This window comes from Abramis brama (assembly GCF_963993115.1).
Source record: "Abramis brama genome assembly, chromosome: 1".
Classification (NCBI taxonomy): domain Eukaryota; kingdom Metazoa; phylum Chordata; class Actinopteri; order Cypriniformes; family Leuciscidae; genus Abramis; species Abramis brama.
The window spans coordinates 69,490,106-69,515,789 of record NC_139963.1 but is presented as its reverse complement, the minus strand read 5'-3'; the positions used below and the strand labels follow the sequence as shown (position 1 = coordinate 69,515,789).

General features: G+C 40.1%; 2 protein-coding genes across 1 annotated transcript; both read left to right on the top strand.

Annotated features, from left to right (window-relative positions):
• The window catches only part of LOC311094365 (uncharacterized protein), a 337,913-nt gene that overhangs the window by 47,020 nt on the left and 265,209 nt on the right, over nucleotides 1-25,684 (top strand).
• On the top strand, nucleotides 778-25,684 carry LOC311094357 (uncharacterized protein). The gene is made up of 3 exons (XM_084132287.1): nucleotides 778-874; nucleotides 15,523-17,023; nucleotides 24,919-25,684. Exons 1-3 carry the CDS (start codon nucleotides 817-819, stop codon nucleotides 24,998-25,000), a joined length of 1,641 nt encoding a protein of 546 aa, XP_083988413.1. The 5' UTR covers nucleotides 778-816; the 3' UTR covers nucleotides 25,001-25,684.

Below are 25,684 nucleotides of genomic sequence, written 5' to 3'. Positions count from 1 at the left end.
TATGTAAATATTATACATACTCACTGTACTGCATTGTGAGTTGTGAGTTTGGCATGTTGACCTACAGTTTTCAATAAAGCAGATTTGTTGTCTCAATTCAAGTCAAGTCTATTTCTTGAAATAAGACGATTCATCTTTTACAATTAACACAGCAGCTTAAAAACCTTATGACATGTCAAAAAAGCTTGTTTCATCTGAGATATGGCTCAAAACAAGATATTTTCAAGACAGATTCACTTAACAAGATATTCAAGATGCACTGTCTAAAAACAAGCTCCTTTATCTCACTTAAATCTTGGTCTTTAGGCAATTTTGTCTTATATTAAGTGTGATGAGATATTTTGACTAGTAATTAGAAAAATATACTTGGCAAGATTTTGAGTTTTTGCAGTGTATTGCAGATAATATAACAAATAAATAATTATTGATAGGCCTACTTGTTAAAAGCAGCATTAGTCTGCTATCAGTGGCTCAAACCTCCGTTACTAACTCTAAAATGACGTTTTGTAATTAGCAACGGAGGCATTGGATTAGATGCATAAGAAATTAGTCCTACATACAAGAGCGTTTTAATGACAAAAACTTTACAAACGTCTTGAAATACATAATCTGAACAATGTTTCGAGGTGTGGTAACTGTAGTATAAGCGGAATAATTGACTTCAGGCCTGTCGTCAATTATTCCTTACTTAAGCACACATTAATTCTCCAATAAATGCTGTAAATTCCCATCAGCTACAAGTGAAGACGAGCATCAGAGCATCAGGAAGAGCTGAAACCTGCAACGACTGAGTTTATTAAAGAGGACAGTGAGAACATGAGTGATCCAGAACCCTGCAGAATGAAACACACTGTAGATCCTGAAGAACAAAGAGGTTGGTGTTTATTCTTCATTCATTCATGATGCTGAAGAACATTCATGTTAGAAACATTCAAGCACTTCATCACATTTAGATAAACAGTTCAACTATGAAACGGTACAGAATGTTCTGGGCAGGGCTCCAGACTAACTTTTTTGACTGACAAATTCTTTAATAATAAATAGACAATGTACAGATTTTACAATGTGCAGTTTTATTTCAAAGGAACACGCCGACTTTTTGGGACTTTAGCTTATTCTCCGAATTCCCCAGAGTTAGAGAAGTCCATACATACCCTTCTCATCTCCGTGTGTGCCATAACTCTGTCTGACGCACCCACCGCTAGCCCATCTTAGCACAAAGACTGGAGGTAAACGGCTCCAGCTAGCATACTGCTTAGAGCCCTGTACGGGGCAAAAAATCCAGCCTTAACTGAGACCCGGCCCATGGTGTTCAAGCCCTAATCCGCCCCTGCCCGAAAACGTCTGCAATTTTTCAGCCCGAACCCGACCCGAGACCAACATCAATATCACTTTAAGCTCTCTCTGACATGCGCTGACTTTGCTACACACACACGCTACTAAGAGGTAAAATTTTATTATAGGCCTCAAACATAACTATCACCCCTGACAATTATGCCCACAAATATTAATACAGACTGTCCATTACAGAGAAGCATAAGCATGCAGTAGAGAATATTATATAGCCAAATGTGATCCAACAGTAAATAAAGATTTACGGCCTACCTTTTTTTCATGTTAAAGGAGAAGCTGACTTTTAAAATGAAAATTCTGGTCGATGGCGTGATAAAGCGAACGTGTAGAGGAGAGCTCCCGAGCAAATGGTGTTTTACTTATAAATTTACGCCTATAAAGTGACTATAACCTTTCACTGATGGTTTTCCGTTTCTGAACTATTATTTGGGATGTCAGATAAAAAAGGAAAGGACAAGGTTTCGAACAAAAGCATTGAAGAGGGACGTACAACAACGCGTTCCATGGCGGCTGAGCATCTAACGCTAGCCATGTTGGTGGAGGAACTGGAAAAGAACCGAAATAACATCACGGACGAGCTGACAAAATTGATAAAGATGTCGCTCTCACCGATTCAAAATACACTAGAAGCTGTTAAACAACAAGTGGAGTCGTACGAAGTTCGCTTCAATGAGGCGGAGGACGTGCTTACAGACCACAGTGACCGGATTTCTACACTGGAATCATCCGTGGCGGAGCTGAAGTCCTCTGTGCGGGACCTCACGAAAGAAAACAACGGTTTGAAGGACATGTTGGACGGGTATGAAAATAGGCAAAGGCGTACGAATCTCAGGGTCATCGGCGTCGCGGAGGACAGCGAGCGGGGGAAGTGTCCTTTGAAGTTCATGTCTGAACTCTTGGTCAAAGTGTTGAATGATGACAGCTTGTCAAAAGTCCCGGAGCTGGAAAGATGTCACAGAGCGCCGATACCTAAACCGAGCCCTGACGCAAACCCGCGGCCGTTCATTCTTTGCTTCCACCGCTTTCAGGAGAGAGAGCGCGTCCTGCAACTGGCTATACAAAAGCGTCAGCTCTTTTACGAGGGCAGGAAAATCTTTATCTTCCCGGATCTGAGTGCTCGGCTGGCGGCCAAGCGCAGCGCCTACAAGAAGGTAAAATCACAGTTTTATGAGAAGGGGGTTAAGTTCAGCCTACGATACCCTGCAACGCTGGTGGTGTACTTTGAGGGATCTCGGCATTCATTCAGCTCTGCAGAGACTGCTGAAACTTTCTACAATCAACACCTCGGCTCAAAAAAGGACTGAGTTGGTGATGACTGGACAGGAGGTACACATTTACAAATGACAGGATTGATATCGTCCGCAGGGGGTCCTTATTACAATGACTTTAATGACTTTAATCTAGGGGACTACACTCAGTTGGAATGTGAATGTTGAATGTCTCTTGTCGCTTCTGGGGGCAGAGTGCAGATAGCCGAACTCTGCAAGTGCCCCTCTCTCAGAACTTATTTAATCATAATCAATGTGTTTAGTTACACACTTAGTGGGATGCCACATGCCAATGTGTTCTCACATTGGCATGTTCTCATTTGTATTTTACCCTATTTTTCAATTTGAAGAGGCACTTTAAAGCGCAACATTATTCTGGTTTAATATTATTGATAACATATCTTAATCTCATTGTTAATTTTTTTTTTTTTTTTTTTTTTTTTTTAGGTATGTGTTTATATTATATCGCTCCCACCATATATTACTGGATTATATTGATTTTGGCATTATATGTTAAGATTTAATGCTCGGATAGCTCTCCCAGGGAGAGTAGATAAGTTGAGGATAGAACCAAGGAAGTCAAGTGTTTATCACAAGGGGGTGGGGGGTTTGGGGTTCACACAGAATAATTGTATTCTTTATTTTATATCAGGATTACAATGCATTTTGGTTAGAGGTTATCAGGATGACTAATTATATTGTATTGTCCCTCAATGTTAGAGGTTTAAATTCACCGTATAAGCGAACAAAAGTCCTAGATTTCCTGAGAAGGAAAAATGTTGATGTGGCTCTCCTATCTGAAACTCATTTACAACCAGCTTGTGTCCATCGCATGCAGAATAAACATTATAAAGTGGTGGCGTCCTCGGGGGATGGCTCTAAGACTAAAGGAGTTATGGTATTAATGAAACACAAACTTAATTTGGTTATTGAGAAGGTTAACTCTAACAACTCAGGGAGATTGGCCTACTGCGGGGTCTCTATTCAGAGTAAAAAAATAGCTTTTATAAGCATTTATGCCCCCACGATTTTTGACTCATCCTATTTTCCTTGGATGACTAAAGAGTTGCTAAGTTTGTCTAATTATTCACTTATTATAGGATCGGATATGAATACGTTCTTTGATTGCAATTTAGATAGATCTAATCCATCCATTACACGTGCACAAGCTTTATCTTCTGAGGCTTTAAAGAACTTTGTCAAAGATATAAACTTGGTTGATATATGGAGGCTTCAGAACCCTACAGCCAGAGATTATACTTATTTTTCCCCCTATCATAAGATGTTCTCAAGAATAGATTACATGTTATCCACACCAGACTTGATTGCAACTGTAGATAAGATGGTTTTCTTACCTTGTATTATCTCTGACCATAATGCAATTATGACTTTATTTAATTTTGACTTTTTACAAGGTAAATCGTCTAGGTGGAGATTTAATACAACTCTGTTGAGAAATGAAAAATACCTTGCACAAGTTAAGCCCAAACTAGTGGAATTTATTAATATTAACAAAGACTCAGTTTCAGACAAAGCGATTGTTTGGTCAGTAATCAAAGGCTTTCTGCGCCAAAATGCAATTAGTTTTTCATCTTATCTTAAACGGAGCAGAACACAAAAGATTACTCAAATGGAACAGGCTTGCTGCAAATTAGAGAGGGAGCTTAAGGACAACTATAGTAATCAGGTAGCAACAAAGCTTAGGGCTGTGAGGGCAGAACTAGATAATATACTGAGGCAACGGGCTGAATTCATGATGCATATCACCAAACACAAATATTACACTGATAGTAGTAAACCAAGCCGTCTCCTTGCATTAACATTAAAACAACAAGAAAACCAATTTAATATTCCTTCTATAAATTGTCCAGTGAACGGATTGGTCACCAAAACAGCCGACATTAATAATTCATTTAAATCATTTTTTGAGAACCTCTACTCTTCGGACGAACGATCCTCGCAGGACTTATTTGATTCATTTTTTGACAACTTGAATTTACCTGAGTTATCGGACAATGAATCCAAGGACTTGGATATCCCCATAACGCTAGAGGAATTACATACAGCAGTTAAATTAACCAATAGGGGGCGCTCACCAGGAATTGACGGGTTACCTGTGGAGCTGTATCTGGAATTATGGGATATTATAGGACCTATTTGGCTAGATACTATTAATTCAGCTATAGAAAAGGGCTTCTTCCACAGGGATCTCAACACAGCACTTGTTTCGGTACTCTATAAACCAGGGAAGGACCCCCAGAATTGCTCAAGCTATCGCCCTATTTCTTTAATTAATGCAGATATAAAAATTTATTCCAAAGTTATTGCCATGCGTCTTGATAGGGTTACTGGGAAGTTAATAAATTTAGATCAGACTGGTTTTCTTAAAGGGCGGCTAGCTTCAGATAATGTCCGGCGGCTTCTACATATTATCTCGGAAACCAAAAAGACAGAACTACCTTGTGGATTTTTATTTCTTGATGCTGAAAAAGCGTTTGATCGCCTGGAATGGAGATATTTGTGGAACGTACTAGAAAAATTCAAATTTGGCCCAAATTTTATTAAAATGATACAAGTATTATATTCTAATCCCTCAGCAAGGGTTGTTACAGCTGGACACCTTTCTGATCTTTTCAGTATTTGTCGTGGTTCCAGACAGGGGTGCCCAGCATCTCCTTCCATTTTTAATTTATCACTCGAACCATTAGCCCAATACATACGTCAAAGCACCTTAGTAGCTCCAGTTAAAATAGGGTCCACATTACACTCCGTTTCTTTGTACGCGGACGATACACTTATTTATCTTTCGGATTTACAGCAATCCCTTCCGAATGTTCTAAAAATTATAGAACACTTTGGTACACTTTCTGGCTACAAGCTTAACTATTCCAAATCAATTTTAATGTTGTTGAATACGGATCTGAAGAAATTAAATATCCAATCCCGTATACCAGTGGCGCAAAAGGCCACATATTTAGGTGTTGAAATTAGTCCCAGTATCCATGCAATAGCTAGGAATAATTACTCATCTATTTTGAAAAAAGTTGAGAATGACCTAGTGAAATGGGCAGCATTTCCATCGTCCATGCCTGCCCGCATGGCTACTATCAAAATGAATATTCTTCCACGTATAAACTTTATTAGTTCTATGATTCCAATATTACCCCCGACAGGCTACTGGCAAAAACTTGATTCAATGCTTAAAAAATTTACTTGGAATGGGAAGAAGCCGCGCATTAAATGGTCAACATTACAACGGGATAAATCTCAGGGTGGATGGGCGTGCCCGAACTTCAAACTGTATCATTGGGCCTTTATATTACGTTCTTTAAAATACTGGCTTGATGCGGAATTAGTGTCACCTTGGAAAACGTTAGAACAGGAGCTGGTGCACCCTTTTAGGCTTCGGGATGTGATTTTCTCTGGTTTGAAACATAAGAAGTGCTATTCAGAATTTGGACCGATTATTTCGTATACATTACAAATTGTGAAAAATTTTGAGAAACACGTAGACTTCAAACTGAAATGGCATAAACACTCTCCTATTTGGCACAATATCAATTTATTGACAGGTGGTAAACCATTCATTTCTCAACTGTGGGCTCAATATGGGATATGGACGTTGGGGGATATCTCAGGGCAAAATTCTATTTTAGATTTTCCTGTTCTAATGTCCCACTTTGATATTCCAAGAAAGTCACAATTTCTCTATTTTAGGGTAAGGTCAGCACTTAATTCTCTCAAGGTTCCCTGGGGGTCTGCATTAAAGATTCATCCTATAGTGTCTCTTATGGAAAGAGCACCCCAAAGGAAAACGGTCTCATTCATTTATAACAATCTCATGTCATACATCACTACAGAATTGCCTGGGTATAGATCGTGGGAGGTGGATATACCTCTTGGAACAGAGACCATTAATTGGGAGGTGGTGTGGAATAATGTATTTGAGTCTTCTAAAAATCCAAATCACCAATTAATCCACTACAAAATCTGCCATAGGACCTATCTGACACCACGTAAAAGACATTTATTAGGTCTAGTGCCCAACCCCTTCTGTACATTTTGTAGTCAAGGCACTATGGGCACATTACTACATGTCTTATGGGAGTGCCCAGATGTACAAAGTTTTTGGGGCAAAGTTGTGGATAAAATGACTGTTCTGGTGGGGAAGAAGTTTTCTCTGGAGCCGGCGCTGCTTCTTCTAAATGACGATTCCAGGTTCAAGATCACTGAGATAGAACGTAAACTTTGGTTGGCTGGTTTGACTGCAGCAAAAAAAATTGTTGTTCTGAGGTGGCTTCCTCCGCACCGATTATCAATAAAACACTGGCTTCAAACTCTTCTCGAGGTGATCTACCTGGAGTGGTCATCAGCCCGTATTAATAATGTCAAGTTAAAAACGTTGGTGATGTGGGAAAAGGCTGCAGGGGATGTAAAGAAGTTATTGTTATGACTTTTTGTATCTTTCATTTGTGGTAACCCATTAGGTCCAATTTGTAATCTTGATCATGTCTCTGGTCTAACTTGTGTGCTCCATAGGGAAATGGGAGGGAGGGAGGGAAATGGGAGGGAGGGAGGGAAATGGGTGGGAGGGAGGGAGGGAAATGGGTGGGAGGGAGGGAGGGAAATGAGAGGGAGGGAGGGAGAGAGGGAGGGAGAGAGGGAGGGAGGGAGGGAGGGAGGGAGGGGGGTTTTGTAGTTAAGGAATGTGTGGTGTATATTACTTATGTTTAATGCAATTACTGGAAGTAATGTAACTGCACAAATTATTATTGTTGTTGTATCTTGGCAAAAAATTGAAAATGAATAAAAATATTAAATTACAAAAAAAATAAAATGAAAATTCTGTCATCATATACTCACCCTCATGTAGTTTCAAAGCTGTATGAATTTCTTTCTTCTGCTGAACAGAAAGGAAGATATTTAGAAGAATGTCAGTAACCAGACAGTTTTTGGGTCCCATTGACTTCATAGTAGGAAAAAAATATACTATGGAAGTCAATGGGACCCAAAAACTGTCTGGTTACTGACATTCTTCTAAATATCTTCCTTTCTGTTCAGCAGAAGAAAGAAATTCATACAGCTTTGAAACAACATGAGGGTGAGTATATGATGACAGAATTTTAATTTTAAAAGTGAACTTCTCCTTTAAGTAACTTTACTGAAGAACAATGTTTCAAAGAACTCTTCAAAGAACAATAATAATAAAAATATAATAAATAAATAAGAAATCCGTTGAACTGAGTCGGCTCATTCACTGTTTATGCGTGTACAAATAATATGGTCACATGAGACATAGACATCTTCTAACCGTATTAGGGGTGTAACGATACACCAATGCCACGGTTCGGTTCATATCACGGTTTTGGAGCCACGGTTCGGTTCGGTTCGGTTCTGTTTGCTGTGGGGGCAGGGTTCATGGCTGGGCACCAGCAATAATAACACTAGATTCACTTTTAACTTAATAAAAACAACAACAACAACAATAATCTAACTTATTAACTTTAACTTTATTAACTTAACTTTATACAGTGGCTTCACGTTTTCTTTAGAGCAGTTAGCACACCTGAGTTAACTAAAATGAAATAAATGCCTCCACTGACTAGTCAGAAATAAACTGCACACCTGAGTAGGGTTGCCAACTTCAGAAAAGGAAAATGCGGGACAATCGTGGTTCTTTATAGGAAAACGAGGGACACTCAAAATATTTGTACTGTATCGCACAATGTACATAATTTCAGTGTCTGCAAACTGTAGTTAAGTATATGTTTAAAAGGTTATCAGACAAACACATTTGTATTGCTTAACCTATTTATGTACAATTTAATTCTAAAAATAATTTTAATGTCATACAAACAAAATGTCACATTACAAACAAACCACCATTCAAAATAACAGCATTTATCTGAAATAGAAAGCTTTTTTAACATTATACATAGGCCTACAGTTCAAAAGTTTGAGGTTAGTAAGATAATTTTTTTTGGGAAAGAAATTAAAGAAAGTAATTGCCTACTTTTATTCAGCAAGGATGCATTAGGCTAATCAAAAGTGACAGCAAATTATAGTGTTACACAAGCTTTCTATTTCAAATAAATCTATTATGATCTTTACATTCTTCAAAGAATCCTGGGGGAAAAAACAAAACAGTTTTAAACATTAATAATAATCAGAAATATTTTGCGAGCATATTATTCCCTCAGGTAGATTTCATGTTTTCTTGCGTGGCTGGATGTTGGACTCATGAACAATAATCACGTTGTTTGCATTCGGCAAAATTGATTTGCCGAAATCAAAACGTGGACAGTGAGAATTACCGTTAGCGCGAGACGAGTCCGGCTTGAAGCGGAAGCGACCAGACGGCAGAGGATTATGTTCGCAAATCAAACAATGATTTGTCTCAAAACGATGATTAAAAAAAGCTGTGATATGTCATCATATTGGATGATGACGGTGTCGGTGATCATTCTCAAGTGTCGTGATCAGCACTGCTGCTGTTGTATCAGTCAGTGGTTGTGACCGGAGGGTCTTCAATCTCAATATGCCGCAGAGTTGCCATCCTGAAGTGCGTATGTAAACTCCCGAGCGTGATCGATCACCCAAATCACGTGACATGCATTTTATTTAGTAAATAATATTTAGTAAAACTACAGCTCTTATTAGTTGTTAAAAGTGTACTCATTAATAACTATTTAATCAAATGTCAAGGAAGAAAAAAATAGTTTTGTGACAAAGTGATGTGAGAGTTGGGCCGGGGCAGCAGGGGGCGGGGCGCGTTCGGTTCGACATGAGAGTATCGCGGTTCGAACCGTGGCTGTTGTATCGCGGTTTTTCGGTTCGGTTCGAATATCGTTACACCCCTAAACCGTATACATACTGGGAACTATATTCTCAGAAGGCGAAGCACTGCTACTTCTGTGGAGTGATTTGCTCGCAGCACTTGAGAAGCCCCGTTGTGAGGAGCCGAGAGTTCGCTCCGAGTTGGAGTAAATCACTCCACAGAAGTAGCAGTGCTTCGCCTTCTGAGAATATAGTTCCCAGTATGTATACGGTTAGAAGATGGTTGTGTCTCATGTGACCTTGTTATTCGTACACGCTGTGACTATACAAATCACAGCATGTAAATAGGAAAACATTGGCATTATTTTGTCACTTATCGGGAGCAGTATGCTAGCTGGAGCTGTTTACCTCCAGTCTTTGTGCTAAGCTAGGCTAGCGGTGGGTGCGTCAGACAGAGTTACGGCACGCACGGAGATAAAAAAGGTATGTATGGACTTATCTAACTCTGGGGAATACGGTGAATAAGCCAAAGTCCCAAAAAGTCGGTGTGTTCTTTTAAGTTCACAGGCTCCAGACTAGCATCTGAGGGCGGCTGAGGCGGCACCGGAGCCACTGAGTTCTGCAGAGAGTATCTGGTGGTGCTGGGCTGACAATAAAGCACTAAGCCTAATTTAGGGTGTAGATGACATTAACTTTAATTACTGTCATTCATAATGTCTTAATATTAATTAAAAGCAAAATGAGTGAAAAAATTGACTTTAGGGAGTGAAAATAGCCAATAATCATCCTACTGTTTACAGTGGTAATTTAGTGTTTAAATAAGAGTTTTCTACATCTTAAAATGTTTAGTTTTAGGGGAATCTTTGAAGGATGAACAAAATGTGTTATCACATTAAAAATAACACATGATCTTATAGTTTTGAAGTGCTGGAAAAAGATGTGTAGTACCTGTAAGCCTTTGACTATTTCTGTCACAATTCATAGTTCCCTTTCGAGGGGTCTCTCGTATTGCGTAAAGCTAGCTTACGCTATGGGAAAACCTCCTTTTCTCGAGAATATTGAAGCAAACTTTTTAAAACGCAGTGCAGCTGCACAGCGAGCACAACTGAGTGCAGGGGCGGTCATTGTCGGAAAAGGATGACGGCCTTTCCCTCGCGGCTTCGGACTGCGACGACTGGGCGGGATCAGAATCAGAGGCTTTCAAGGACCTGCGGGGCTACGAAGTCTACAGCCCAGGCCATCGGGAGGAGCATGGCCAACCTAACGGTGCTCAAGCAGCACCTGTGGTTGAACTTGACGGATATGAAGAAGGTAGATAGGGCGGCTTTCCTGGACTCCCCCATCTCCAGTTTCGGTCTCTTTGACCCGGCCATTAAGAGCTTCTCCGAGCGCTACACAGAGGCGCAGAAAGCATCACAGGCGATGCACTTCCTTCCGAAACAGCAGCCCAAGCCGGCGCCGCCGGTCACCCAGCCCCCGCCCAGCGGCTGAAGTCCGTCGCCGCTCCCGCTCTGCTAGGCGCGCTCCGTTCCCTGAGAGGCGGGGACCCCGACCCAGGATTGCGTTGGACCCTGAACCTCGTAAGCCGTCCTAGCCACAGAGAGAAAAAGAGAGAATTCGAGTCCCGCTGAGGCTGGACCGATCTCTCGAAAATCCTTCAGACATTCCCCAGTTCCCTATGTTCAGGCGGCTGGAAACTCTGCAGCAAACGAGTCTACCTTGAAGCACGCTCGCCTGCAAACAAACACCGTTTTCACAGCGACACATATAAAGCAAGAAAAGAGCTGTTTTCTCCATGTGTCATGTAGGTCATGTGCCCGCTATAAAGTTTGCACGCCTACACACAAGCACTATCCCCACAGTAACCAATTCGCCATCACATGCTGCGAATTTAACAAATGTAGAAGGTGTGCCCACCACAAGCTCTGCACCTCCACACATTAACACTGTGCATACAGTCTCTAGCCAGCTCACGCTGCCAGTGTAGTTAAGGTGTCCATTATGATGTGCGCGCCCCTACACATAAAAACTTCCAACACGGTGTCATCTTTTTCCCCTATCAGGGAAAAGAAGGTAATAAATGTAGACTGTGAGCCCACTGCTATAAATGCACCGCTACATGTGAAAACTGTTCCTGTGGGGCTAGTTTCCACCCAAGCCCACACTATAGATGCTATATAGGGCTCGCGCCCCTGTGCATGAGCGCTGCTCGCACGAGAGGGAAAACATTAGACAGCCGGACGGCCGGGCACCTATCTCACAACGACCCAGGTCCTGTCTTCATCCAACCCCTAACTATGAGGGCCGAAGCCTGGGAGGCTATCCCCGAAATATCAAAATGGGTGTTGAACATAATAAAACGTGGTTACTCGCTCCAGTTTGCTCGCAGACCTCCACACTTTCGAGCCAAGGTCGAGACAACGGTCGAAAAGGGCGTGGCCTACGTTCTCCGAACCGAAGTGTCAAAACTGTTGGAAAAGGGAGCTGTCGAAATTGTTCCTATGTCACAGAGTGAGTCAGGCTTTTACAGACGCTATTTCCTCGTCCCCAAAAAGGATGGCGGTCTCTGACCCATTCTAGATCTCAGACACTTGAACAAAGCGCTTATGACGCGTCCGTTCAGGATGTTGACAACCAAACAAATTCTCGCGCATATTGGCCCGGGAGATTGTTTTTTTTTTTCAGTAGATCTGAAAGACGCCTATTTTCACATCCAGATAGCGCCCCATCACAGACCATTCCTGAGGTTTGCATTTGAAGGGCAGGCTTATCAGTACACAGTAGCATTCAGCCTGTCTCTAGCACCCTGTACTTTCATGAAGTGTATGGATGCGGTGCTCTTGCCCTTGAGACAGTGGGGAAGTGCAAGTGTTAAACTACCTTGATGATTGGCTCATCGTAGCCCAATCGGAGGAGCTATTAATAACTCACAGAGCCTGGCTCCTCAACCACTTAGAATGCCTGGGCCTCAGGATCAATTTCTCCAAAAGCACACTATCTCCCAGCCGGAACATCTCCTTCCAGGGTATAGAAATAGACTCGGTACGCATGAGAGCGCGCCTTACCGAAGCGCGCACGCTTTCTATTCGGTGCCTGGCGACATCTTCCCCTCAAGAGATTCCAGAAGATGCTGGGTCTCATGGCTTCGGCCTCACCAGTACTCCAACTAGGACTGCTGCGAATGCGTCCTGTTCAGTGCTGGCTAAAACCACGGGTCCAAGTTCACTGATAAAACTGCTAAAAACAGCCCCATGGCCAATTCCACAGAGGAAAGACCTCACACAGGCGGACGGGAAAATTTCGCACCCACGTCCTGACTTATGGGCCCTCCACGCATGGCCCCTCAACAGGTCCCTGGATATCTCCCGGATAGGGTGCTGCAAACCATTTCGGAAGCTAGAGCGCCCTCAACAAAGGCGTCTGTACGCTCAGAAATAGGCAGTGTTTTCTAACTGGTGTGCTACACTAAGCGTAGACCCTCGTTCATTTTAAGTACCTAGTGTGCTCGCATTTTTACAAGAGCTCCTGGATCACTCAGTCGCACCCCCTCCACACTCAAAGTCTAAGTGGCAGCCATAACAGCGTTTCACGCTCCGGTAGCCGATAAACCACTGGGAAGGAATGACCTCATTGTTCGTTTTCTCAAGGGCACTAGGAGGTTAAACCCTCCGTGCCCCCCGTCTGTGCCTATCTGGGACCTCTCTAAAGTCCTGGAGGCCATGAAGGGTCCCCCTTAGAGCCGCTTCGGTCTGTGGACCTGAATTTGCTCTTGCTCAAAACTGCTTTTCTGCTGGCGCTGCCTCAGTCAAGTGAGTGGGTGATCTACAAGCGCTATATATGAACGCCTCCTGCCTGGAATTTGGGCCCAACGACTCCAAGGTCGTCATTAAACCGAGGCACGGTTATGTTCCTAAAGTACTCTCCACTCCATTCGGAGCACAGGTCATTTCCCTGAACGCTCTCTCCTCGCCAGATGATGAGAGTGATGTGTATTTACTCTGCCACGTAAGGGCTCTCAGGAGATTTATCTGGAGCGTTCTGCCTCATTTAGGCAGTCAGAGCAGCTCCTTGTATACTTTGGCGGCTGCACTAAAGGTTTAGCCGTCACAAAGCAGAGACTGTCGCGCTGGATAGTGGATGCTATCGCGCTAGCTTATAAGTCCAAAGGCCTTCTTTGCCCCTTGGGCGTCAGAGCTCACTCCACGAGAGGCATGGCCTCTTCGTGGGCCTGGTCCAGTGGAATACCCATTGAGGACATTTGTTCGGCGGCTGGCTGGGCCTCGCCGTCCACATTTGTGAAGTTTTATAACTTGGAGGTACCAGGCCAAGGTTCTCTTAGTGTAAGTGTTAAGCACCCCCCCCCCAAAAAAAAAAGTCTTAGGGCTCATACATACCCGGCTCTGGCCTTCGGCTGGTTACTATGTATCCCTTATGACAATGAACTACGGTTCCTAGTTATCCAGTATATGAAGCCCGTTTAGAACTCGCTTATATTAGGATCATGCTTCCCTTGTGGTTCATTCATATGCCTTGGGTTACGGTAGGGCGAAGTTAGCACACACAGTGTTTTTAAGGGGGTTCCCATAGCGTAAGCTAGCCTTACGCAATACTCGTTCCCTCATCTCAGGGAACTGAGGTTACGTTAGTAACCAAGTAGTTATGGTTAGAGTTACTACATTAGTCTAAATCCATGGTGAATGTTGCTGATTTGTGGACTGAAAGCCTTCTATAAGTGTTTCTCTTGTTTCCACATCAGCGCTGTTTGATCTGATATCTATGGGTTAGGGTTAGTTGAATTTGAATGTTTCTCACTGGAACTTGCAGCGATGATGATATTAATTCTGAAGCGAATTCAATGGATTTCTTCACTGGATCTCCAGAGTCTGGATCTCCTAGTAACAGTGTTGTGTGATTGAGATCGGCCCGCGACTGGCAAGTTTGGGGCGCTGCGCTGTCCATGATTGGTCCGAAATAATAAACGGTCTAATAAACGGAAGCATAAATGAGTAGCGCATTTTCATTCCACTTCATTCCACATTTCATTTTACTTCATTTCCATTGCCGCTTCCACTTTTTTTTTGCATTCGCTGCTCAGCAACGCTATGGTCGCACCAGCGCGACCTAAATAAATATTTGGTCGCACCGGCAGGAAAAATTGGTCACAATCTGGAGTCCTGTTGGGTTTGTTTTTTGTTTTTTCAACAAATGGTCAGTAGAGGAAGGTTTGAGAATTTTATATTGATTGTCAACATCAGATCAAGCTAAATACTATTTTAACTTTTATTTTACATAGTCAGTAAACACCAAGTTAGTAATAAAGTTGTATTTGTCAAATATCATATGTTGTTCATAGTTATAGAGATTCTTCTTGGAGTAACTTTGGTAACAGGGTTGATGAATGCAGTCAGTGCTACAGTTTGTGTAAAAACTGAGACAAGCATTGAGATTATTTTCTTGTCTTCCCATCATGCAGTAGAAAGAGCCCAGATGATGTAACTTCCTGGGTGTCACAGTTTTAAGAAATGCTCTGTTTTTAAAAGGAGGAAAATCATGTCAAAAGAAACGGGGTTGAGTGAAACATGTAGGACATGGGTAATGCTAATAAATGTTTGTGTTATTTCTCACAGGGTAATTCACTTGAGCTTGTGTTTCTGGTGTCCCACTTTCACATGCGAATGAATGGAAGTCAGTGCAAGGAAAAGTCTAGTGTCATGCTAAATGACTAAATGTAAATGTAGTGTGAACGTCCATTAATAATTAACGATCAATCTCAAAGTTGGTGTCAAAGTATGGCAGTATTGTATATTTTAATGTTAATATCATGTTAGATAATTGTTTCATTTACCAAATATATTTAATAGTTCTTGCTAAAGAAACATGAGATTTGTGCCTATAATGTTTATAAAATAAAAATTGGAAGATAAATTTTCCTCATTTTTGGAAAGTTTCAAGGACATATAATCAATTTATAAAAAGACATCAAATTATCATAATATTTTATAACTGTTGTCTACTTTCTACTATTACATCAGGGCTCACTTGCATGTCCTTTCACTTTATATTTTTTCTCTGAGTTATTTTGATGCACTGAAAATGAAATGAATAATTTTCTCTTTGATTTTAGACCTGAGTGAAGTGAAGGAGGAGAGTGAAGAACTGAGTGAAGTGAAGGAGGAAAATCATGTCAATCCTGAAGTAAAACCATTAAGTCGCTCAAAGACTAAAAATATTTTTTTTAAGAAAAGAGCCAAGAAATCTTTCACCTGCACTCAGTGTGGAAATAGTTTCACAAGCAAATATAGTATTGATGTTCACATGAGAGTTCACACTGGAGAGAAGCCGTTCTCATGTGATCAATGTGGAAAGAGATTCACATACAAACAACATCTTAATGGTCACATGAGGATCCACACTGGAGAGAAGCCGTTCTCATGTGATCACTGCGGCAAAACATTTCTTAGTGCATCAGAGCTGAAGAGACACCTGACAGTTCATATGAAGGAGAAGCCGCATTCATGTTCTGTGTGTGGAAAGGGTTTTTCACTGCTGCAACATTTACATAGACATCAGAAAACTCACACTGGTGTGAGAGAGTACATGTGCTTTGAGTGTGAGAAGACTTTTACTACAGCAGACAGTTTAAAACAGCACCAGAGAATTCACACTGGAGAAAAACCTTACAAGTGTTCACACTGTGACAAGAGATTCAGACACTTATCAACTCTGAAAACACATGAGAGGATCCACACTGGAGAGAAGCCGCACACGTGTGATCAATGTGGGAAGTGTTTCACTGACAAAAAGCAACTTGATGTTCACATGAGGATCCACACGGGAGAGAAGCCATTCATGTGTGATCAGTGTGAAAAGAGATTCTCATGCAAAAGTTATCTTAAAGATCACATGAGGATCCACACCGGAGAGAAGCCGTTCTCATGTGATCACTGCGGCAAAACATTTCTTAGTGCATCAGAGCTGAAGAGACACCTGACAGTTCATACGAAGGAGAAGCCGCATTCATGTTCTGTGTGTGGAAAGGGTTTTTCACTGCTGCAACATTTACATAGACATCAGAAAACTCACACTGGTGTGAGAGAGTACATGTGCTTTGAGTGTGAGAAGACTTTTACTAGAGCAGGCAATTTAAAACGGCACCAGAGAATTCACACTGGAGAAAAACCTTACAAGTGTTTACACTGTGACAAGAGATTCAATCGATCAACATCTCTGAAAAGACATGAAAATACACACACTGGAGAAAAACCTTACAAGTGTTCACACTGTGACAAGAGATTCAATCGATCAACATCTCTGAAAAGACATGAAAATACACACACTGGAGAAAAACCTTACAAGTGTTCACACTGTGACAAGAGATTCAGTGAGTCATCATCTCTGAAAACACATGAGAGGATCCACACTGGAGAAAAACCTTACAAGTGTTCACACTGTGACAAGAGATTCAGTCAGTCAGGACATCTGAAAAGACATGAGAGGATCAACACTGGAGAGAAGCCGCACACGTGTGATCAGTGTGGAAAGAGTTTCTCCTTTAAAACTCACCTGAAGCGACACATGAAGATCCATGCAGTGGAGAAACCACATCACCTCAGTCTGAGATCACGGTAAGTAGTTTATTTTCATGTGCTGAGCAACAAAGTTAATTCAAATCAAATCAAGTATATTTGTATAGCGCTTTTCACAATACAGATTGTATCAAAGCAGCTTCACAGTATTAAAATAAAATAATACAACAAAGTTTGTTTCTAGTGGAATTTGATTGATAGAATAAAATTAAATATCCCCAAAATATACCCAACTGAGCAAGCCAAAGGCAACAGTGGCAAGGAACCGAAAAAACTCCATCAAGTGACCTAATGGTGTCCTAAAACTCCATCAGGTGACCTAATGGAGAAAAAAAAACCTTGGGAGAACCCAGGCTCAGTCGGGGGCCAGTTCTCCTCTGGCATTTATGAACTAGAGGCCGGATTGTAGTTTGAAACTGTGAGATTAACAATATTATATGAATGCCTGGGTGAAGAGATGCGTCTTTAATCTAGTTTTAAACTGGGAGAGTGAGTCTGAGCAACGAACAGTATCAGGAAGGCTATTCCAGAGTTTTGGAGCCAAATGTGAAAATGCTCTCCCTCCTTTGGTTGATCTGGATATCCTAGGTATGACCAAAAGCCTTGAATTTATTGATCTTAAAGAGCGCGATGGATTATAGGGTGATAGAAGATCCGTTAAATAGACTGGAGCTAAGCCGTTTAGGGCTTTATAAGTCAGTAGCAATACCTTATAATTAATACGGAACTTTATAGGTAGCCAATGTAGTGATGTTAAAATCGGTGTTATATGATCATATTTTCTTGATCTAGTAAGAACTCTAGCAGCTGCATTTTGGACTAACTGTAGCTTGTTTATTGAGGATGCAGGACAACCGGCTAATAAAGCATTACAGTAATCTAGTCTCGAGGTCATGAATGCATGAACTAACTTTTCTGCATCAGAAACTGATAGCATATTACGTAGCTTAGCAATGTTTCTAAGGTGGAAAAAGGCTGTTTTTGTAACATACGAAATATGATTTTCAAAAGACAGGTTACAATCGAGTATAACACCCAGGTCTTTTACTGTAGAGGATAAAGTAACAGGACATCCTACGATGTCAAAGTTGTATTGTGAGAGGTTCTGTGGGCATTTTTTTGAACCGATAAGTATTACCTCTGTCTTGTCTGGATTTAATAAAAGAAAATTACGCGTCATCCAATCTTTGATATCTTTAACACATTGTCAATTTGGATAATTTAGCGTTTTCATCCGGCCATGATGAAATATATATTTGAGTGTCATCAGCATAACAATGGAAACTAATTCCATGTTTCCTTATAATATTTCCAAGTGGCATTATATATATTGAGAATAACAGAGGGCCCAACACAGATCCCTGCGGCACTCCATAGTTTACTGGAATTATGATCGATTTTTCTCCATTTAAATAGACAAAATGGTAGCGGTCAGATAGGTATGATCTGAACCAGCTTAATGCTTGTCCTTGAACACCAGTATAATTTTGTAGTCGATTTAAGAGTATTGTGTGATCTATAGTATCGAACGCAGCACTTAGATCAAGTAAAACTAGTATTGAGATACAGCCTTGGTCAGAAGCTAAGAGTAAATCATTTGTGATTTTAACGAGCGCAGTTTCAGTGCTATGATGCGGCCTGAATCCTGACTGAAACTTTTCATAGATATCATTTTCTTGCAAGAAAGAGCCCAGTTGAGTGGACACAACTTTTTCTAGTATTTTAGACATAAAAGGTAGATTTGAAATGGGTCTATAATTTGCTAGATTATTATGATCTAATTGTGGTTTCTTAATGAGAGGTTTTATAACTGCCAGTTTAAATGTTCTTCGAACATGACCTAAAGATAAAGACGAGTTAATAATATTGAGGAGAGGCTCTTCCACTACAGGTAACACTTCCTTCAGTAGTTTAGTTGGTATAGGATCTAATAAACATGTTGTTGTTTTAGATGAAGTGATAAGTTTATTTAACTCTTTTTGTTCTATAGTTGTAAAGCACTGTAATTGTTCTTGCGGGGGGATAATTGAGGCTGAATTATAAGGTGCGATTGAGGATTGAACGTTTACAATTGTGGTTCTGATGTTTTCTATTTTCTCAGTGAAGAAGTTCATGAAATCATTACTACTAAACTGTAACGGGATATTTTGTTCGGGTGACGTCTGTTTATTTGTTAGTCTAGCCACGGTGTTAAATAAAAACCTAGGATTGTTTTGGTTGTTTTCTATTAGTTTGCGGAGGTGCTCAGCCCTGGCCGCTTTTAGGGCCTTTTTATAACGTGACATACTGTCTTTCCACGCGATTCTAAAGACCTCTAAATTAGTTTGTTTCCATTTACGCTCTAAATTACGGGTTTCTCTCTTTGGAACATGCGTAGTATTATTGTACCATGGTGCTTTAATTTTCTCTCTGACCTTTTTTAATCTAACGGGTGCAACAACATCCAATGTTCTAGAGAGAATGGTGCTCATAGTGCTAGTTAGTTCTTCTAGTTCATCTGTTTGTTTGGGTTCAGGCAGCAGCTGAGACAGATCAGACAAGCAACTCGAGAAATTATCTATGGTGGATGGAAGGATTGTTCTGCCTGGTCGAAAACGCAGCACAGCATGACATATTACAGCAGTGCGTAATATGCAAGTTACCAAGTAATGGTCAGTGACATCATCACTTTGTGGAATAATCTATATCGGTTGGATCGGTTCCATATGATATAATTAAATCGAGTGTGTGATTAAGACGATGAGTTGGTCCGGTGACGTTTTGCTTGACCCCAAAGGAATTTAATAAATCTATAAACGGGTAGTTGACGTGACGTGGCTTTTTCACCGTCACAGAAGTTAAAAAATAATTTATTTCACATTTTCATCATTTAGAATACTATAAATGGTTAAACATTTTCTTGTTTTACATGAATTTGTTGTTTAAATACCCGAGTTATTTTTTATTTTTTTACAACTTTGAGCCAAATCTCAAAATCGTCCTATGGTGTGACGGTAGACAACATTATTTCATAAATATTAACTTTTATAAATAAAGAAAATAATGTTTAAACATCTTAATGAACACTCCTGGCATAATTGTGCAAGTGTCTATTTCACTAAGTGGCCATCACTTTTCCTATACATACATTTCTAAAAGTGTAGGAATTTAATAAAGTTTGTCACAGAAAAAAATGTCCTTTGGTGTTATGCAATAACCTGATATTAAGTTGGACAATATCATGGACAACTAAATTTAGTTGGAAGACCCCATTCAAGGTCATGTGACTGAAGACCCCTATGAAGCCCATGAGCAGTGCACATGGCAAGTATTTCTCTCAGAATTGTTCAAATATTTAACTATGTTTTCAGACCACTGAAATTGTTAAGTTTTTTTGTCCTTTAGTGTGACACTCCTAAATTTAATTTTTTTTATTAAATTTTTTATTTTTAACAGCAGGACTATGTAATATTATGCAAATGTATCATGCCAATTGCTAATAACAGTTCAGCTAGTATTAGCATGGTTATTAACTGCCACAAAAGCTCAAATGTCCTTTGGTGTGACAGAAAATGTCACAGGAAATATCCTTTGGTGTGACGCTTTGGCCTGTCACACCATAGGACACAGATGTCACACCATAGGACAAGACCTCCTTAAGAAGCTTTTAAAACGAATATATAAAGTTTCAACAAAAAAACAAATGTCCTCCTTTATTATTGTTACAATAAACACTATATATTCTGACTCTTTTTATGCAATGACTATCTTTGTCCTTTAGTGTGACGTTTTGTCCTATGGTGTGACAAACATAAAACAACAGAAAAATATACTTATTTTAAAATATCTTTAAAAAAAAGAGTCAAGTTCGACATTAGGGGAGTTACAATAATATCTCCTCTTAAATAGGTACAATTTCAAACAGTTTTGTAAGGTTGGCGAAAAAGTTTTATTGACATTCGTAGGGAAAAGTTTATCAGGTTCATCTATCCATGTTGAAAATTATTCTAATTAGTACTTTCATGTAAAATAAATATCACTTTAAGAAAATACTGTTTTAATAATGTGAACAATTCTGTCTCAAGTATTTTTTTATGTTATTTAATAGAATTTCTTAGTACCTTTTAAATGTCACACCATAGGACACATTTACAGTACTGTTGAGTGAAAATGTGAAAAAAATATGTGAAGTCATTGACAAAATGGGTGACCACTACTATTTTCTGAAACTGCAGTTTTCATACTCCATAAATATATGTATTTTTTCTTAAGTTATGTTTTCCAAAAAAAGTACTTTTTCTTGGCCATTTGTCAACTACCCAAACGCAGCCCCTAACGCATCATTTGAATTATCTACGTGTATGTTAAAATCTCCAACAATTAATGCTTTATCTACATTGACCAATAGATCTGAGAGAAAATCTGCAAACTCTTTTAGGAAATCAGCGTAAGGCCCAGGCGGTCTATATACGGTAGCCAAGGCTAGAGATAATATGGATTTTTTTCTAACAACTAAGAGCGTAACATTTAGTACAAGTATTTCAAACCAAATAAACTTATAACCCGTTTTCTGAGTAACATTGAAAATATCTCTATAGACCGCTGCAACACCGCCGCCACGACCAATCAGACGGGGTTCGTGCTTATAGGAGTATCCAGATGGAGTAGACTCATTTAGACCGAAATAATCATTAGGTTTAAGCCAAGTTTCAGTAAGGCAAAGTACATCGAAGCTATTATCTGTGACTATTTCATTTACAATAACTGCCTTAGGTGTGAGTGATCTAATGTTTAGAAGACCTAGCTTTAGAAATTGTTTTTGATTACTAATAGCAACATTTTCTGGTTTAATAACAATTAGATTTTTTCTAGATCCTGCAGTAGATTTATTATTTGATCTCACTAAACGAGGAATAGACACAGTTTCTATGCAATGTTCTACACTATTTATATCAGTTAATTTGGTGCAGCAGAGACTATGATTTGGACTTTTGGTTACTAGTCAAAAGGTATTTAACATTTTGGAGATGTTATCTGACAGAAGATCCGAATCTGCTTGGGTGTAAGCCATCAGCACGGTAAAGCCTAGGACGCTCCCAAAACAGATTCCAATTATTTACAAAGAGCAGTTTCTGCTCATTGCACCATGATATTAACCATTCATTTAGCGCGAATAATCTACTAAACTTTTCATGACCTAGTCGGTACGTGGGAAGCGGTCCTGACACAATGATCATTATATCAGGCAATGTGCTGCGTACCGTATCGATCAGATTCCTGAAGTCTTTCTTCAGAACCTCTGTCTGTCGCAGCCTGATGTCGGCCCCTCCCGCGTGCAGGACCACAGTTCCGACGCGCTCGTTCAGAATCTCGGGAACGCGAGCAGCGATTTCAGAAACACAAGCACCAGGAAAGCAGTGACTATGCACCTTACTTTTATTTAACGTAGCGTGTACGTGTCGAACGATGGAATCACCAATGATCACAGCATCGCGTTCTGTTTCGCGAAGAGGGGAGAAGCGGTTTTGTGTGGATATCTCGAAAACCGGGAGGGTCGGAGAGAGTTTTCTTGGTCTAGACCTGACTCGCGTCTTCCGCTGCGGAAATATCCAGGCTTCGTGGTGGCATGTTGGAGCCGGCGTAAACGAGACCATAGCTGATCGCGGCCTCGACGCTTGTGACCGATGCTGAGTAACGCACGGAGTAGACGAGGTCGGAGTCAGCGGGTTAGTAACGTTGATCACTGATTTGTGTGCATCGGCGCGTGATGTTTCAAGAGCTAACCGCCGGTCTATCAGCTCGGCTTTTCTCACTAAAAGGTCGTGGATCTGTTTCTCAACAGCTTCCAGCTCAGACTGTACCGCGTGTAGCTCAAATTTGTCCTCACCTGCACCAAAAGGTAGACTACTTACATCTGATATATTCGCCATTTTAACAGATGGACAGTAAGTTAAGTTAGCAACGACGCTACCAGTGATGCTATCAATATTAATACTAATTTATGGCTTAAGTCTTGGATATAATCCGTCTTTTTAGTGGTACGGGTGTGGAGTAGACGCACGATAGGCGAAAAAAAATGTTTGTTTATAAATGAGTGCGGAGAAGACGCGTTCAGCCGTGATCCACGGACGTAACCTATAAGAGTATCCAGCGTTGGATCACAAGGCTTGAGACGCGTCTGCTCAACAGTCCGCGTTGTAACTATGAGGTGAGGAAAAATAGAAAATGTTCGTTGTAAGTGAGTTTAAAGAGAAATCAAGAATTATAAATCAATCGATGGAGCTCCAAAGACAACAACGCGTTCAGACGCGACGCATGCGCATTCGAAACAGGAAAAAAGTCTCTTCTGTGTAAGTTAGCCACACATCACTCTATAGCCAAATCTCTCCTCTCCACCTAATGCCGGTGTGTGGTGAGGACAGAACGCTTTGACACGATGCTCACCCGACTGGCCAATAGGAACGTGGCCCCACCCATGACACAATTTTCACAGTGAAAGCAAAATCTGACACGAGAGCAAGAAATTGCATCGAGAGGAAAGAAAAGCGTTTTGAGAGAAAAAAAGTATCCCACTTTTTTTTTAGGGATAATGTTTTCACACTGATAGCAAAAAATATATATATTTGAGAGTTTTTTTCAAAGTATTTTGAGAGAGATTTTTTTTCTCAATTTTTAAAAAAAAAAAATTTCAAATGTATATTTTTTTATGTTCTATGAGAAAATACTTTCTCTCAACTTTTTTTAGTCTCAAATTTTATTATTTTTTGCTATCAGTGTGATAACTTTTTCTCTCAAACTTTTTTTTTTCTCTCAGATCATTTATTTTCTCGCATGTAATAAAGAGACAATTCTAGCTCCATATAATGTTGATACTATTTGTCCACATTACTCTTTTATTACTATTACTATAATTCAGTTTGCAAATACTGAATACACCTTTTGTTTGTTTTTCATATTTGGTCATTTGGTAATGTTTGCAATAATTTTAATTGCATATTCAATAATAAATTAATACTTCCACAAAAAAAAAAGCTTAACTTGCATGTCAGTTTTATTGCAACACTCTAAGTGATTGTCCGGGAAGCAGACACACTCTGTCAGTTTAAATCTAGACTAAAAACGCATCTCTTTTACCTGGCATTCATATAGAACATTATACATTTCTATTATTCAAATCAGTTAAATGATTATTAGGCTGTAGGGATGGGGAAATGAAGCCTCATGAATCACTGAGGCTTTCCCCTGACTGTTTCGGGAAAAGATTCAAAGCTTCGAGAGTGTGGAGAACAGCGCCGAGAACAGCGCCATCTGGTGCTTATTTAAAATAAAGCAGCCAGAAGCCTGTGTTAGAAGCTCTGGCAGATGAAGCAACCACAACACACTCCATAGTTTCAATGTTATGTGTACTAATAAAAGCCTTACATGTTTGTGTTTGATTTGTTCATTAAATAAATTCATTTTCTCATTAAAGTGACAAAATATAATAGCTTATGCTTATATGATTCAATAAGATTTAATGTCTCTAAATGTCTACACACACAATGAATAAGGACATTGTCTGATAGGATCATCTGTTATTAAATGTCAATATCAATAATTGTAAATATCAACCAGACTGAGCTGAGGCAACAATGACTCGTTAAATACGATCTGAAGTTCGAGCCTTCTGACACCCAAAGCGAAACGCGCACGTGACTTGACAGAAAGTGAGGCTTCGTTTGTCATCGATCACGTGACTCTAGTAAACCAATACACGCCTCGATACGGGGCTTCACTACAAATTGTGTCACTTATGTGATACGCGCATCGAAGCTTCAGTGTCATATGTAACATCACTATTAGGCTGTATAGGTCAGCCAGAACCGGGGACACTTTCCTATAACGCCTGATGTACTCATTATTTAATAAGAAGAATGGCATCTATGCTAATGTTTGTCTTTCTGTTCATTCTAAAGTTTACTGAAGTCGGCCGGATCTGGGCCTTATCCAGATCAGAAGGTGGACCTGCGCCCGGACCCATCCATGACGCATCCCTGAAGGGCCAGCCTCATCAGCCCTGTGAAGGCCTCATCGACACGACTGATCCTTAACAAACTCGTCTCCATACCGGTGTGATGACTCCGACTTCCAACCAGATGGAACTGGATAAATATTCTGAATGTTCTTATTTAATCTGACCTCTGACCTGTAATGCTGCCTAAATTATAATTATACACTGTTCGCTCGATGGCCAGAGGAGAACTGAACGACTGAGCCTTGTCCCAAGGTTTTTTTCTCAGTTCTGTCAGTTTTGGTTCCTTGCCACTGTTGCCTTGGCTTTTGGCTTGCTTATTTGGGGACATTTAATATTCAACAATATTACTGATTTGCCTTAAGGTGGACGATAATGCAATTTTCTTCTAGAAACAAACTTTGTTGTATTATTTTATACAATATTAAATATATACTTTATTTTGTTACAGTATTGCTTTGATACAATCTGTATTGTAAAAAGCGCTATATAAATAAGGATGACGTGACTTGTGTAATCAACAGGTGAGGACCAACATGGTTGAATATTTTCAAAATGAGATGACTGGAGAATTGCTGCACATTCTGTGCCTCAGGGATGAGACGAGGGGGACATGTCAGACCTTTGACATTGATTAACACTTGTATTCGATAAAGAAAAGTATTAAAGAAATGTATAAAAATGATGAAAAAAATGAGATTGAAATCACA